The sequence below is a fragment of the Phoxinus phoxinus genome (assembly GCF_949152265.1).
Source record: "Phoxinus phoxinus genome assembly, chromosome: 4".
NCBI classification, from domain to species: Eukaryota; Metazoa; Chordata; class Actinopteri; order Cypriniformes; family Leuciscidae; genus Phoxinus; species Phoxinus phoxinus.
In genome coordinates, this window is record NC_136879.1 from 32201897 (window position 1) to 32217301 (window position 15405).

Genomic DNA, 15405 nt, shown 5'->3' on the forward strand with positions numbered 1-15405 from the left:
ATCCGCTGTCAACTCCAGCCGCTTCTCTGAGATGGCCATTTCTATTCAACCCTGCTTGTACCCTCGGTCCCCAGGTTTCTTCCCTTCTACCCATCGAATTTATGGTTTTGGAGAGAACCTACCCGACAGTGACCAATTTTCACCTTTCTACACCATGCCCTACTATCGTCGTTATATCTGCCGCTTACCAACATTTTTTCCAAACTCGGAGAGTGGTGAGTTTAAGGTGAGTTAAACTTCTGATTTTGCTATAAATTTATTTATTAATTAAATTACCCAAATAGCTAATACTTTACCTTTTTTTATTTTTTAAAAATTCAATTTGTTTAAAATTCTAAACAATAAACACTTTTAACAGCAATTTTTACAATACTATTTTATACCTCATAATATTTAGTTCATAATAATGTTATTTTTTACGACTAATGTTAATAAATGTATCAGCATACACTACTGTTCAAAAGTTTAGGGTCAGTAAGATGTATTCAGCAAGGACACCTTAACTTGATAAAAAAGTAACAGTAAAGACTGTTAAAGTTACAAAAGATTTCTATTTCAAACATGCTGTTCTATCAAATACATGCTCAAATACATAAAATGCTATACTAGTAACAAATACTACAAACACTCTAAACACAAATGGTGCTAAATAGCACTAAAAGTGGTTCATTGGCTTGTAATCATAGGGGAACAACTTTAAGTGCCATATAGCAGCTCACCTTTGTCAAATGGTGTTATAGAACCATAAGAGCACCTTAACCCCAAAGTACCGCTGAAGAACCAAACTGGGCTTAACAGGTTCTTAAAATGGCAGTGGTGCTACTGTATATAGCACCATAAGCACGGCAAAGAACCGCTGAAGAACCAATTTTTTTTAGAGTGAATACTATCAAATATATGAGCATAGAATGATTTTTGAAGGGTCATGTGACACTGAAGACTGGAGTAATGCTGAAAACACAGCTTTGCATCACATGAATAAATTACATTCTAAAATATATTAACAAAGAAACCTGTTATTTTAAATTGTAATAATATTTCACAATATTACTGTTTTTACTATATTTTCAATGAAATAAATGTAGTCTTGGTGAGCATAAGAGTCTCTGAAACACTGAAAAAATCGTTAATAAGAGTCTCTGAAACACTGAAAAATCGTTAATAATCGATTATTAAATGAACTACTGTAAAAGTATTGCTTTTGTTACAGTAGTTCATGATGATGCATTAATTAATGCTATAGCAAATTGAATTTCCCTTCAATTCTTGAGATTAACAGAAGGTTCTTTATGAGTCAGTCACATTATTAGAACTTTGCAGGTTTTCAGTCTTTTGCAGTTTTCAGTTTGCCATTTTTCCCTTACACAGATGAAAATTGAAAGAGATCGCTTTGTAATCAAATTGGATGTGAAGAACTTCTCTCCAGATGAACTGACTGTCAAGCTCAATGATGATTGTCTTGAGATTCACTGGCAGCCTGAGGTAACAAAACAAGTATTCAAACTCTCCTTCATTTTATTCACCATTTTGAACTTGGCTGTTCTGGGTATTTTGCTAGCATAAATTATATTTATTGTAGTATTGTGTTATAAAAAACAAGATTAGGCATATTCAAGACATATTCCAAAGGCAACATGTGAAGAACTTTCTCACTTTCAGTTCATGAGTTTCAATTAAACTGGTCACATTCACAGCACAGGATGTTGTTGGGGAGGACAGGAAGTGAAAGACTAAAGACTTTTAACACCTTTTTAAACTTTCAAACAACATCCAATGTTTGTCTTGACAAACTTTCCCTTTTCTTATTAAAATGTGACGCACACTATAATTCAAAAGTTTGGGGTTGGAAAGAAGTTTAAATGTTTTTGAAAGAAATCTCTTTCTTTCTTCTCACCAATCATAATTATATAATTACAGTCTTATGTGTCACATGATTCATCAGAAATAATTCTGCTGATTTGCTGCTCAAGAAACATTTATTATTATTATCAATGTTGAAAACAGTTAATATTTTTGGTAGAAATGATGATCCTTATGATCAATTTATTTGGAACAGAAATCATTTGTAACATCATAAATGTTTTTAGTATGACTTTTGATCTATTTATTGTGTCCTTCTCTAAATACAAATGTTGAATGTCAATTCTAGTTTGTGTTTGCTACCTCAACTTAAAGTCAATTCAACTTTATTCTCAGTGACGTGCAATTGTGCAATGACTGATTTACACCACTTCGAAAAAACTGTATCTGTTACAGTATGAGGATGGCGTTGGGCCAAAGGAGTTTTACATGAAGTTTAAGATCCCACCCGATGTAGATTCAGGGTCCATCACCTCCTCTCTGTCCTCTGAAGGCTTACTGACCATCTCCACACCTCCGCGGATGGTGGACATGACCTGTGAAGAGAAGCCACCAGCACAGAAGTAAAAAACCCATCGATAGCTGCACCTCAGCCCCTCGTCTCCAAACAAACCCAGCAGCTTCACCACGACTGAGAGAATACAGGCATACGATCATGTGCTTTAATGCAACACATAGAACCAAAACAAAGTTATAACCAAAAACATATTTGTCCATATCAACAACAATGTCAGGCAAAATGTGCAGTAGGTCAGTGCTTTAGGCCTGTAAATGCAGGGTGTTATAGGAGTTGGGTTTGGTTTGTTATATTCATGGCCTACAGTTGGACGTTGTATGTAATTATGTGGCTGACTTGGATGGTGATTGTAACTTTGGCTTTGAAAGGAAGGAGAATTGAAATGGGATGTTGTGCAGCATCTGAATTTAATAAATCCACAGGTCAAAATACTGATGAATCCTGGTATATATGATCTCATCTCAGCATATGTTGAGCATCTGAATGTAAAGTTTGCTGCACTTATGAATCTATTTGATACTGGTCTCTAAACTAACAGACTAAGTTGACTGCGTTTTGCTGAATGTTGTTGCACTTAATGGACAGTAATAAAGATGACGTAAATTAATATATATGATTAATCACTGACAGTGTCAGGATAGACATCTATTATGTGAGACACACAAATGTGCCTTATTTACCTCAGTGGTGTAACAAGATGCCATGGATCACATTTGATTGTCAAATGTGGTGTAATAAAGAAAAACACACCTCCTGAGTTTGGATTGCTGATGACAGGGGTGTAGTTATTGACATAATTCCCCTTGTTTAGTCCACTATCATTCCCAATGTGCTTTATATTTTAGAAGTGCTTTATCTTAAAGTGACGTGTTACAACTAACAACTGTGACTTCAGCATTAAAAAATTAAAAAAAGGTTGTTTCTTTTTCTTTTTTCTGCGCAACTTACAAAGGGGCCTCATGATGACTAAAAATATAAGAGTAAATAAGATTTAAAATAAGCTAATACAACTCAACAATGTTTTGTTGTTGTTGAAGAACCAGAGTTCCCAAAATCCACACAAGGATACATTAAAGCAAGGTTCAGCTATAGATTTTAACTGAAAATTAAGGTATTGAAATCGAAGATATAGAAAGTACAGAAATTAGACAGAGTGAAGTGTTGATAATAAATAATAATAATAAAAATATATAATACAGTGAGGATGAATTTATCTATATACAAATATAAGGTGTATTTTTTTCATGGGTAGCCTATAAACAGTGGACAATATCTACCCCTGTTGTATTGAAGAATAAAATATTCACTTCAGAAAAAAAAAAATGTGACAACAAGATGTGAATTTCACATAGGGCCTAGTCTAGGCCTATACCTTTAAACAAAAAAGTTTAGAGTTGTTGTTCCTTAAGTTTTTTTTAAAGAACTCTCTTATGCTCACCAAAGCTGTATGTGAAATATTATTACAATTTTGAAAAAAAAGGAAATTCTATTTTAATATATTTTGAAATATTATTTATTCATGATGGCAAAGCTGAATTTTCAGCATCATTACAGTCACATGATGCTTCAGAATTCATAATATCATAATATGATGATTTGCAGGCTTATTAATATTTTTTGTGGAAACCATGATACATTTTCCAGGATTTTTTGATGAATAGAAAGAAAAAAACAGCCTTTATTCGAAATATAAATTATACATTTATAAATGACTTTATTATATATATGAGATGAGATTATTATAATAAACATTATAAATGTATTTACCGTCCTTTTTGGTCAATTAAATAGTTCCTCTTTTGAACGGTAGTGTATTTTCTTATCATGAAATCACAAAGATGACATCTCTACAAGTGAGTAAAGTGCACTAGTGTCTTGTTTTGATGCGCAGTGTCTGTTCTCCGCCGTTAGATGTCGCCATCTCTCCTGCATCAACTCTCGTCTGCTTCTGACACGGCGCAACTTTTTCCGGTTGGACTCTGGAGACGTGGCTCTGTTTCTTCAACATTACGAGTCAAGCTATGTGCTACTGTTAAAACAGAGCATTAGTCAACACTTTGATATTTTCTGTTTTTGAAACAGCTGGACAGACAGTGTCCGTGACCGAGTCCGCTGACGGATCCTCGTGTGAAAGGGAACAGAAATGGTATGACTGGTTTGTTTTGTGCATTTAGCATGATGGGGCTAGCAGCTAGCGATGTAGCTAATCGCTCACACAGTCTGAAACTCTTTTCGTTTTTTAGTGTCAATTACTAAAAAGTGTCTATTCCATCTGTTTTTTGTTTTAAAAACATCTTACACGTTTTCAAAACGTCTTACAAACTTTGCTAGGTTTTGATATGATACAGCTAGCCAGCTAAAGGTTAGCCAGCTAACTATTGCCTTCAGAATTAATTATAGTTTAAGTAATTGGCGAAAGTAAATGGCTGTCATTGCGTATATATATATAAAATAAAATATTAATATAAAATATTGATATAATAAATAGTTATTTTGTGTATTGTTCTATCATTTAGATATTGAATTTCTATGCATATAGCCTAACAGGTTGTAGCTAACTGACTTTGACAATCCAAATGTTGACTTAATATAAATTACCTGTGGATCATGAAACATAAAAAAAACATAAGTTTATATATATATATATATATACACACAAATTAAATTCGGTATATATGGCAAACCTTTATTAACTTTATTAACATCAAGAAACATATTTTAGTCATGTTTACTGTATCATGTCAACAAAGCAGATCATTTTAATGATTTTTCGTATCTTATAGCTGATATGCAGAATCGTGTTTTTATTTAGTTTTATTTTCTGGTGTTTGACAATCAAAAATCACTATACAATAAAACGTTGCATGCATTTTTGTGTAATATTATTTATTCACAATTAATTATGCAAATCTAATTGATTGATTGCAAATATACAGTATTTTGTCTTTGTTTTGTCTTACTGTTAAGCATAAAACTTGACATATTTCTCATTTAAGAACTTTTTTATGCTCAAGTTGTTCATCTAATATTAATATTTTATGTCGGCTAATTTCAATTAATATATTTTTTTTAATTAATTTGGTATTTTAATAATAGCATGATATAAGTGTGTTTACACACACGCAAATTAAAGGTTGTATCAGCGATTTCAGGCCCAAAATTAAATGATCACATTCATCTAATCTTTCCTAACGATCCGCTAGCTGCCCGCCCCATAAGCAAACCAATCACCGACAGGGGCTGGGTGTTGTGAGGTTTTGCGCTCGTGCGCGGCTGCACGCGAAGTCGGAGCTGAAGAAGAAGCCGTGTCTTGGAATAAACACGATGGTATTCCCTCGCCCTAATCCTCCTCCTCCTCTTGGGGATTGACTCAGCCATGTTCAATTTCTCTTGTTCATTGATAGACGCTGGCTTCTTCTTCAGCTACAACTTCGCGTGCAGCCGCGCACGAGCACAAAACCTCACAACACCCAGCCCCTGTCGGTGATTGGTTGGAACACTATTTATTTTGGTTTTGAGTGGTTGGTGAAACCAATTGTTTTTGTGTGCAGATCTTAGAGCCTAGGCTGCCTACAGAGACGCGTTTTTTTGACTGCTTACTTATGGGGCGGGCAGCTAGCGGATCGTTAGGAAAGATTAGATGAATGTGATCATTTATTTTTGGGCCTGAAATCGCTGATACAACCTTTAAGTTTCTATACTATTGAGTAGGGGGTGGTTAATCTGTCTGATTTCCCGATTCGATTCGATTACGATTATTGAAGTCCCGATTCGATTACAGTCGATTTTCGATTATTAACGATTCTCGATTCTCGATTATTGATTTTCCATTTCACAACAGTAAATTCACTACAGTAAAAATCACAACAATAACAAATTATAACAAACTTCAACATATTCTGAATCTCTATTAACATAAAATACGGATGTCCACGCATCACATGTTACAGCTATCCTACCCGCTTTCTTCAGTGATTCCATGACTTCGGTTTTGGTCTTGTTGTAGAGTGTGGGGATCGCTGTGTCTGTAAAATATCTCTGAGATGGGACGTTGTATCTCGGCTCCAAAGTGTGCAACATAGTGCGAAAGCCCTGGTTCTCAACGACTGGATGCAAATCCTTGGCAATAAAAGTTGCGACTGATTGTGTAATGCGCTTTGCCCTTTCCGAGCCGGGTGGAAGCTTTGACAATATTGTTTCCACGTTTCAGAGTTCCGTCTTTTGCGTTCCGTCAATATTACGTTATTATCGATTTTTTTTTTTCGAAAATCGATTTTTGCCATTTGTGAATCGATTCAGAATCGTCCACGTCCGCATCACGATGCATCTAAGAATAGATTTTTTTCCCCACCCCTACTATTGAGTGCATACCATTTATCTGTAGATCCAATACTGAAGAATTATCAATAAAGTAGAAAAATTGGTCTATTCCATACATTGAACATACTTTGATCACTTCATCTTAAATGTTTTTTTGATGCTCCATTTGTGTCATTTTATTATTTTCACTAGTAATGCAAGTTGATAATTTCTCAAATAAATGTTGTACTGCAGTCTAATTTCTGAATGCAGTAATAATCATTATGATCCAAAATCCTATTTTCTTTTTAATTGTCCTTTGTCCGATGAAGTTTTGAATGTCCATGACATCTTTGCAGGTGCTCTTGGCAGCGGCGATTTGCACTAAGGCTGGAAAAGCCATAGTGTCACGACAGTTCGTAGAGATGACGCGAACCCGCGTCGAGGGCCTTCTGGCTGCCTTTCCCAAACTGATGAATACAGGCAAGCAGCACACCTTTGTGGAAACAGACAGCGTGCGCTACGTCTACCAGCCCCTGGAGAAGCTCTACATGGTTCTGATCACTACAAAAAACAGTAACATCCTGGAGGACTTGGAGACACTAAGGCTTTTCTCCCGAGTGGTAAAGCTTGCTTTTTTAAACTCTCTCAATTATTGCTCTTCTTTGATGTATCTTGAATAAGTGATGGGTTTCCATGTTTCTTCAGATCCCTGAATATTGCAGAGTATTGGAGGAAAGCGAGATCTCTGAGCACTGTTTTGATCTCATATTTGCATTTGATGAGATCGTAGCTCTGGGCTACCGGGAGAACGTTAACCTGGCGCAGATTCGCACTTTTACTGAGATGGATTCTCATGAAGAGAAAGTCTTCAGGGCTGTCAGAGAGGTCTGATACTTGATGAAACGTCCAAGGAAAAATTACACTCCGTTTTAAGTTAAAATCAAACACTAACTCTAATGTTCTGGGTTTCTCTCAATTCTCCACTTCAACAGACCCAAGAAAGAGAAGCAAAGGCCGAGATGAAACGCAAGTCCAAAGAGCTGCAGCGAGCAAGACAAGATGCTGAACGTGCTGGGAGGAAATCGCCGGGCTTCGGAGGTTTCGGAAATTCAGGAATGAGCAGCTATACATCAGCCACCATCATCACGGATACAATAGAGCCAGAGAAGCCCAAAATGTCTCCTGCTACAGTCAGGTATGAGCTTTAACTGTGGGCCATGATACATGGAAAAGTGTACAGAAGTTAATCTGCCCTGTTCTTCCTGTAGGCCAAGTGGTTCAAACAAAGCACTGAAGCTGGGTGTCAAGGGGAAAGAGGTGGATAACTTTGTGGACAAACTAAAGTCAGAAGGAGAAAATATGGTCACATCCAGTGCAGGAAGGAAGGCATCAGAGGCATCTAAAGTCCTTCAGCCTCCAGTGAATATCGAGAGGTATTGCTTACTGAGTTTATTTCAGTATTTGACACATTCTACTCCCTATATTGTTATGCACACTACCGTTCAAAAGTTTGCAGTCGGTACGATTCTTTTTTTATAAATACTTTTTAAGTAATTTTTAAGAAAATGTAGTTAATCAAAAGTGAAAGTAAAGACATTTATAATCTTACAAATTAAGTTTTCTTTTTTTTACTTTGGTCATCAAAAAATCACGGTTTCTACAAAAATATTCAGCAGCACTGCTGTTTTCAACATTGATAATAAAAGTAATCAGCATATTATAATAATTTCTGAAGGATCATGTGACTGAAGACTGGAGTAATGATGCTGAAAATTCAGCTTTGCCATCATAGGAATAAATTGCATTTTAAAATATATTAAAATACAAAAGTGATTTTAAATTATAATTGTATTTCACAATATTACTGTATTTTTAAAACTAATAAATGCAACATTGGTGAACATAAGGGACTCCTTTCAAAAACATTTATTTAAATCATTAAAATCTTATCAACCCCAAACTTTTGCACAGTAGTGTATTTTATGATATTATTTTCAGCTTATGGCTGTTGTTGATGGCAGTTTATGAACTGTTTCCCAGTGTACATCTGAGGGTGGAAGAGAAGATCTCTCTGACCTGTGGTCGGGATGGTGGACTGCAGAACATGGAGGTTCTGGGCATGATCACTCTGAGAGTCACAGATGAAAAAAATGGCCGCATTTCTATACTCCTCAACAACAATGACAAGAAAGGAGCACAACTACAGGTGTGTGAGACACACCACTGCATGTCATGGTCTCAGTATGTATTTTGAAGGGGAAGTTGTGGACCGTATGGCATTTTAGAAAGGACACTGTGTTCTCACTCAGTTTTCCCACTGATTTAGATCTTTGAAAATCTTTTGTCTTGACCGTGTGATTCATATTGTTTCATTTATCCTTCAGACTCACCCTCATGTTGATAAAAAGCTGTTCACCACTGAGTCTCTGCTTGGTCTGAAAAACCAGGATAAGTCCTTCCCACTCAACAGTGATTTGGGGGTGCTGAAATGGAGGATACAGAGCACAGATGAGTCCCTCATTCCTTTAACTAGTGAGTCTTTTTTTCAATCTCAAGGATTTTGTATGGCAGCACTTTCATGAACATATCAATCATGCATGCATCCCATGTTGTCCTCTCAGTTAACTGTTGGCCATCAGAAAGTGGAAGTGGGTGTGACGTCAACATTGAGTATGAACTTCAGGACGAGGGACTCGAACTCAATGATGTTATCATTACTATTCCTGTGCCGTAAGTGCATTCTGAATCATTATAAACAATATATTTTCTGTTTCCATTTTAATATTGATATATATGTTTTTGTTTCTATTGTGTAAATATTTAATTATAGGGATGCACCAATGTATCGACCAATAATAAGCAATTTCTTTCACCATTGGCCAGTGGCCTATTGTTTAAAAACAGCCAATGATCAAGGCAAATCAAAAGGGGCCAGTAAAACGTGTCAGACTGCAACTGATACTGTGTGTGAAGAAAATGTATCTTGTGTTGAATTTAAGACTGTCGAAGTTAACGTGACAATAATAATAGCAACGTTAAAGCAGGCTATATTTGACCCTATGAATTTTACCTAAGTTCAAGCCAGGGTTGCCAGGTCCGCTGTTTTTCCCTATTCCTAACATTATTTGTAGCACGCCTCCCAAGGGGGCGATATGACCAAATTCTTGTTTCATGATATATAAGATGTATATTTAGTTATTTTGTCTAATTTCTGTTATTAAAAATAAGAAAATTACAAACATATTTCATCTCTCTGAAGTGTAAATAGTGCTATATATTTACATACCGTGATATACGCAATATAGCAAAATCTTTAACGATAGACATTTTATACCATGGTAACGATATATATCGTCATACCGTCAGGCCTAATGCCTCGTATCCAGTAATCACCAAGAGCTTTGTTACTTCTCATAAGAAGTCTCAGCTCAGCTTATCACAAAATTCAAAACATAAATGGCGTTTTCCGATCACTGTAGCGCCTCAGTTCAAGTGGCAGTGTGGCACGTCTTTTCTTCCACTTTAATAGGAGTCATAGCTCAAAAAAACATGCAAATATATCAACAGCCACAACTTACCAAAATGTCTCATGTAATCGCTCAATCTGTGTTTCAACCGCAGAAAGACGTCAAAAACAGTTTGTGAACAATTTCACTTAATGTTGCATTTGCCTCAGTAAAGTTATCCGGTGTTTACAGTTGATTAGTTAGCTAGAGAGGAGCTTGTTTACTGTTAATTATATACGTATGTTTGAATAAATTTGTCATGAAGAAGTGTTTATGAAACCTACTTATGTGTAACTTGAATATGAATAATCAGATATCGCTATCGTCGGAGAAATTTAGTTTTGGTGCATCTCTTTATTTATTCATTAAAGCTATGCATAATAATAAAATAATTGTATAATAATTTTTCAAATTCAATTATTTTCGACTGATTTAGGATGTCCACTTTGTAAAAGTATTTAATTCTATCTACCACAAACTGTGGCTCCTGCGATTATACAGGTCAGGTGTTGGTGCTCCTGTGGTCGGTGATCTGGATGGCCAGTATAAACACGACAGCAGGAAAAACTTCTTGGAATGGTCACTGCCTGTTATCGATGAGAAGAACAAGAGTGGCAGCCTGGAGTTCAGTATAGATGGAAAACCCAACGACTTCTTCCCAATCAACGTTTCTTTTGTCTCCAAGCGTAACTTTTGTGACATTCAGGCAAGTTATGCTGGATTATCTATGAAATAACGCAACAAAAATGAGTCCTAGTGTGAAAGGAAATGACTACATATCGATTGTTTCCACAGATTGCCAAGGTGACATACATAGAAGGAGGCAGTCCAGTCAAATTCTCCTTAGAGACATCATTTGTTGTGGATAAGTATGAGATCCTGTAAATGTTTCCTGGTGGAGGATCGTTTTAACCTGCCAGCCAGCTTAACGGATCAGAGAGCGCGCTGTACGTTAACAGAGCGCTCGAAACATTCTCTGACATGGGCTGCAGGACTTCTGTGTTTGTTTGTCTTAAAGGAAAATAATCTACTTTTATATAAACTGGACTTTCAGCTGCTCAGTACTAAGTGCAGTCACACACCTGCCAGGAAAGACAAAAGAGAGTCAAATACAGCACTGCACCTGAAGACATCGAGGGAAGATCAGTGTCGTCCTACAGCAGATGTATTATAAGCCCATAAGAACCCTTCAAAGAAATACAATGAAATTGGAAAATGATATACTTGGATATAGGTTTTGTATAGAATTGTGATATAATTGATTTTTCTTTTTTCAAACCATGTGATCTGCCCATTAGCAATTTGGATTTATTTCTAATTATCAAGGTTTTCTAATATGGAAGCGGACCTAATATTGTAGTACCCCCAAAAAATATGTGGGTGATGATCAGATCAGCTGTGCTTGTGCGATTAGAACTGACTCTGCATTAAATGTGCATACTCCGAATTCACACAATTCATCTCTTTAAAATTGCATTGATTTAACGGTCTAACGCTATTTGCTTTTTAGTATCTTCCCTTTTTTTGTTCTGTTATATTTATGTAATCATTAGTTTGAACATTAATCTTAAACAGGAAGATTTTTCATTCTCGGTTGTTAATGTTACACATAATCTGTTTAAATGTTTCTGGCTTTTTATTCATTGCTGCATTTATTTGGCTAAACAGGGAAATATATTCTCCCTGGCTTCCCAGATGTTATTAAGAACGGATTTATTTTTTTTGTATTTCCATAACGCAAAATACATTTATCAGCGCACACTCAAAGATGATTACGGAACGCCAAGGGGAGGGTTACGACATTCCATTCTGCTGTAAGATACTTATGAATACCTTTAATCAATAATAAAGTCAAATTTAAAGTAAAGTGTATTTTCTGAGCTCTTCCTGCCTCAATATGTGTTTTTACCTAGGATTTTTAATACTGTGCACGGTATATGTATTGGTGGTCTATGCTAAGGCAGGCTTCACTATTGCTTATCCTTAGAGTTAGGCTTTGTTTAAATCCCTAATCCTTTGTATTACATTTAAATCAACCCGCACCAGACATGAATTATGCCTCAAATCATGTGAGTTGAGTAGTGGTGTGTTTAAGCACCTAGAACACCCCGGTTGATTGTTTTGGTGTGAGATTAGTGTGTATTATTTGTTAGGGTTAGGGTTAAAAATTGACTGCCCAGCCCTGGTTTGGTAGAATTCATTAGTTAGCGGACTGGGAGTTTGTTCTGGATTACACAAGCATGTGAGGAATTTCAGAGACAAGGCAATGGCACTCAGAGTTGATAATGCATTAGGTATGCTTGAGTAGATGAGATTCCTGCCAATGAACCACTTCCTCAGCCAATTACTGAGAGAAATCATTTACATCTGCTTTGACATGGCTTTTTGAAATGCTTGACTCTGACTAATTGTTTTGTATAATGATGCTAAACTGTATATTTTACTTTGTGATTTGAGAGATTTCAGAGGTATGTAGTTATGGAGCCCCTAAAGTGACATAATGGACAAAAAATATGAGATTGAGAAAAAAATTCTCTGTCAATGCTTTTGCGTTCCCCAGAGAAACTTGAGTTTGTTTGCGCTCCGCCGTTTTTTGTCGAAAAATGTACGTTCGCTCGCTAAACTTTTAAGTTGTTTCTGAGCGAATGCAGAGTTTCTCTGGGTAACGCAGAAATTTTGAGAGCAAATGTAAAGTTTCTCTGGGGAACATAAAATATTTCTGAGAAAAATAGGGCTATCAAATCGAATAATACCATCTAACATAAAATTAGTTATATAATGTTTGTGTATCTGTATATATATATACAGTATATGTATGCATGTATACGTATGTGTATTATAAAAACACAAACTTTTATGTTAGATGTTCGATTTGACAGCCCTAGAAAGAACGGTAAAGCATTGACATACAATTTTTCCTCTGTATATGTTTCCTCCCATCTCATATTTTTTTCCATCACCACGTCCCTTTAAATAATTTCATCTTAATCATTTTATGTCCACTTATTTATTTTTCAGGTAATTGTGTATTAAGAGGAATGATGAGCAGTCAAACTAAAAATGAGAAGATCATTTTTTTTAATGGTACTGAAAAAAATACTTAAATAGTATATAAATAATACTAGAATAACATTTGGTTGTGACACTTTCCTTTGTAACATTTAAACCATTTATATTGTTTATTTTTACATTTATTTAGACAATAGTAGAGAATTTTAATATTAGCTATTTATCTATTTATTTGTATATGTATTGGTCAACTTTACAACAACAGAATTATCAGTGCATCTCTATGATAGTGCCAGGTTAACTGTTCTTTATCGCTTTTATAATCCTGTCTTTAAATGTATAACTCTATACAGTCTTTCCTTGTTGTATAAATGTATCTATCTGCATATTTTACTAAGTCAAAGTCACTGACCACAGCTTAAGTCCGTGAAATATGCGACCCATATCTACAGGGGGTGATCTGAATGTGAAACACAGTCTTATCTAGTGGAATCTGCCTCTATGTTTGATGTTGACTCTAATCCACGAGGAAAGTTTAGGGCGGGGCTGAGGAAGCAGATTTAACATCTGATTTGTGGGTTTGTTGAAGGGACTGAAGGGTGTAGGCTGAAAGAATAGGGATCATATCTGTGCTGGTGACCTAATTTCCTGATGGAGAAAAAAACGAGGTGAAGTCTGGGGGGAGCGAAGCGCGGACAGTGATTGGACGGAGGGGGAAGTAAAGGTTGATGTAAACAGACAGTAGTTCTCACACTGTCACAGTCAAATCAGTAGGTGACCATATGGTTTCCTTGAGAGGAGGAGAGGGGGTGTATCCCAGTTTGGAGTTGAGAAAATAGAGGAGGGGTGTTAATGACCACTATACCGGTCATAAAAGAGGGCGGGTCTTTATTTCGGATGAATGAACAAACAGATAAGTACTGAGCCCGGCTTTGTTAAAGGGTCACATGAAAGAGTGAGAGGGGGCAGAGGGACTAGAATGGGCGAAGAACTTACATGGTCACATGGGATTTTGCTATCAATCTGAGATTCATTAAAAACTTTATTTTAATTATTTACGAAGGATTAAGTTTTTGGAGTTAATGATTTATGAGTTTGCTGGGGGTCGGTGATTTCTCGGTCTGAAATAGGCCATTCTTCCAGGTTGGCTAATATGGAATACGACATGTGCTGAACGTTCAGGATCCCAACAGACAGCAGGAAAGCCTCCACCATCCAGGATTCTAATATGCTGCTCAAGAAGGTCCGATTTCAGGTTAGTTCCATTCTATTTCTGAAACCATAGCCACAAACTCCAACAGTGATGTCAATAACCGGACACATGTGCTTTTGGGTTTATGTATGATGTGTTGTGTGAATCTGAATGCATGATTTCTGTTTTCCACATCTAGTTAAAGTATAGTTTCCTCAATTTCTAGCATCTTTAAATATTTATATGTGTGGAATTTCAGACAGGATAATGAGTGATGTGATTTGCCTATATATATATATATATATATATATATATATACAAACATATAAACACACACACACATATATACGGTACATATAGAAACATATAAACACACACACATATATCATAGTTATATTTTTATGTATTTTTTTCCTATATTTATATATTATATATAAAAAGCAAATACCGGTACACACATATACAAACATATCACACACACACACACATATATATAGGCTACACACACACATATATATATACGGTGCATATAGAAACATAAACACACACACACATATATATGTGTATATATATATGTGTGTGTGTGATATGTTTGTTTATGTGTGTACCGGTATTTGCTTTTTATGTAATAATATAATATATAAATATAGGAAAAAATATATAATACATAAAAATATAACTATATGATGTATACTTGTATAATATTAATATTACATTTACACTTTATTTGAAGGTGACAATTATATTCTACATGTACTTTACTATATTAATAACAGTAAATTATGCATAAATGTAACTAACCCTACAGTAAGTTAATGTAGTTAATTAATATTGCTCTGTACTTATTTGAGCAAGCACTATAATAAATTGTAACCTTACATTATCATTATAATTATCAGCATAATTTGTCACTATTCACAATAGTGAAGTCAGTATGTGTCTTCTGCGAGCTGAACATACTTTAAAAGCCAAAAGCTGATTTACAGGTTTACGGCTTTAAGGTGATGATTAAATAATCC

At 35.4% G+C, this 15405-nt stretch overlaps 2 protein-coding genes across 2 annotated transcripts; both read left to right on the forward strand.

Moving 5' to 3' along the window:
• Nucleotides 1-2802, forward strand: cryaba (crystallin, alpha B, a). The gene is made up of 3 exons (XM_079609126.1): nucleotides 1-226; nucleotides 1369-1482; nucleotides 2257-2802. Exons 1-3 carry the CDS (start codon nucleotides 32-34, stop codon nucleotides 2425-2427), a joined length of 480 nt encoding a protein of 159 aa, XP_079465252.1. The 5' UTR covers nucleotides 1-31; the 3' UTR covers nucleotides 2428-2802.
• Nucleotides 2803-4059: 1257 nt separating this feature from the next.
• On the forward strand, nucleotides 4060-12052 carry arcn1b (archain 1b). Its single transcript, XM_079609293.1, has 10 exons — nucleotides 4060-4523; nucleotides 7036-7299; nucleotides 7385-7564; nucleotides 7672-7874; nucleotides 7948-8112; nucleotides 8720-8885; nucleotides 9064-9211; nucleotides 9301-9409; nucleotides 10687-10891; nucleotides 10981-12052. The coding sequence occupies exons 1-10, from the start codon at nucleotides 4521-4523 to the stop codon at nucleotides 11068-11070; spliced, it is 1533 nt and encodes a 510-aa protein (XP_079465419.1). The 5' UTR covers nucleotides 4060-4520; the 3' UTR covers nucleotides 11071-12052.
• The last annotated feature ends 3353 nt before the right edge of the window (nucleotides 12053-15405 follow it).

Coding starts and splice junctions, on each gene's coding strand:
- cryaba (XM_079609126.1), top strand. CDS start 32: ATGGCCATTTCTATTCAACCCTGCTTGTACCCTCGGTCCCCAGGTTTC. Junction 227..1,368: donor CGGAGAGTGGTGAGTTTAAG/GTGAGTTAAACT, acceptor TCCCTTACACAG/ATGAAAATTGAAAGAGATCG. Junction 1,483..2,256: donor AGATTCACTGGCAGCCTGAG/GTAACAAAACAA, acceptor TATCTGTTACAG/TATGAGGATGGCGTTGGGCC.
- arcn1b (XM_079609293.1), top strand. Junction 7,565..7,671: donor TCTTCAGGGCTGTCAGAGAG/GTCTGATACTTG, acceptor CCACTTCAACAG/ACCCAAGAAAGAGAAGCAAA. Junction 9,410..10,686: donor ATCATTACTATTCCTGTGCC/GTAAGTGCATTC, acceptor GCGATTATACAG/GTCAGGTGTTGGTGCTCCTG.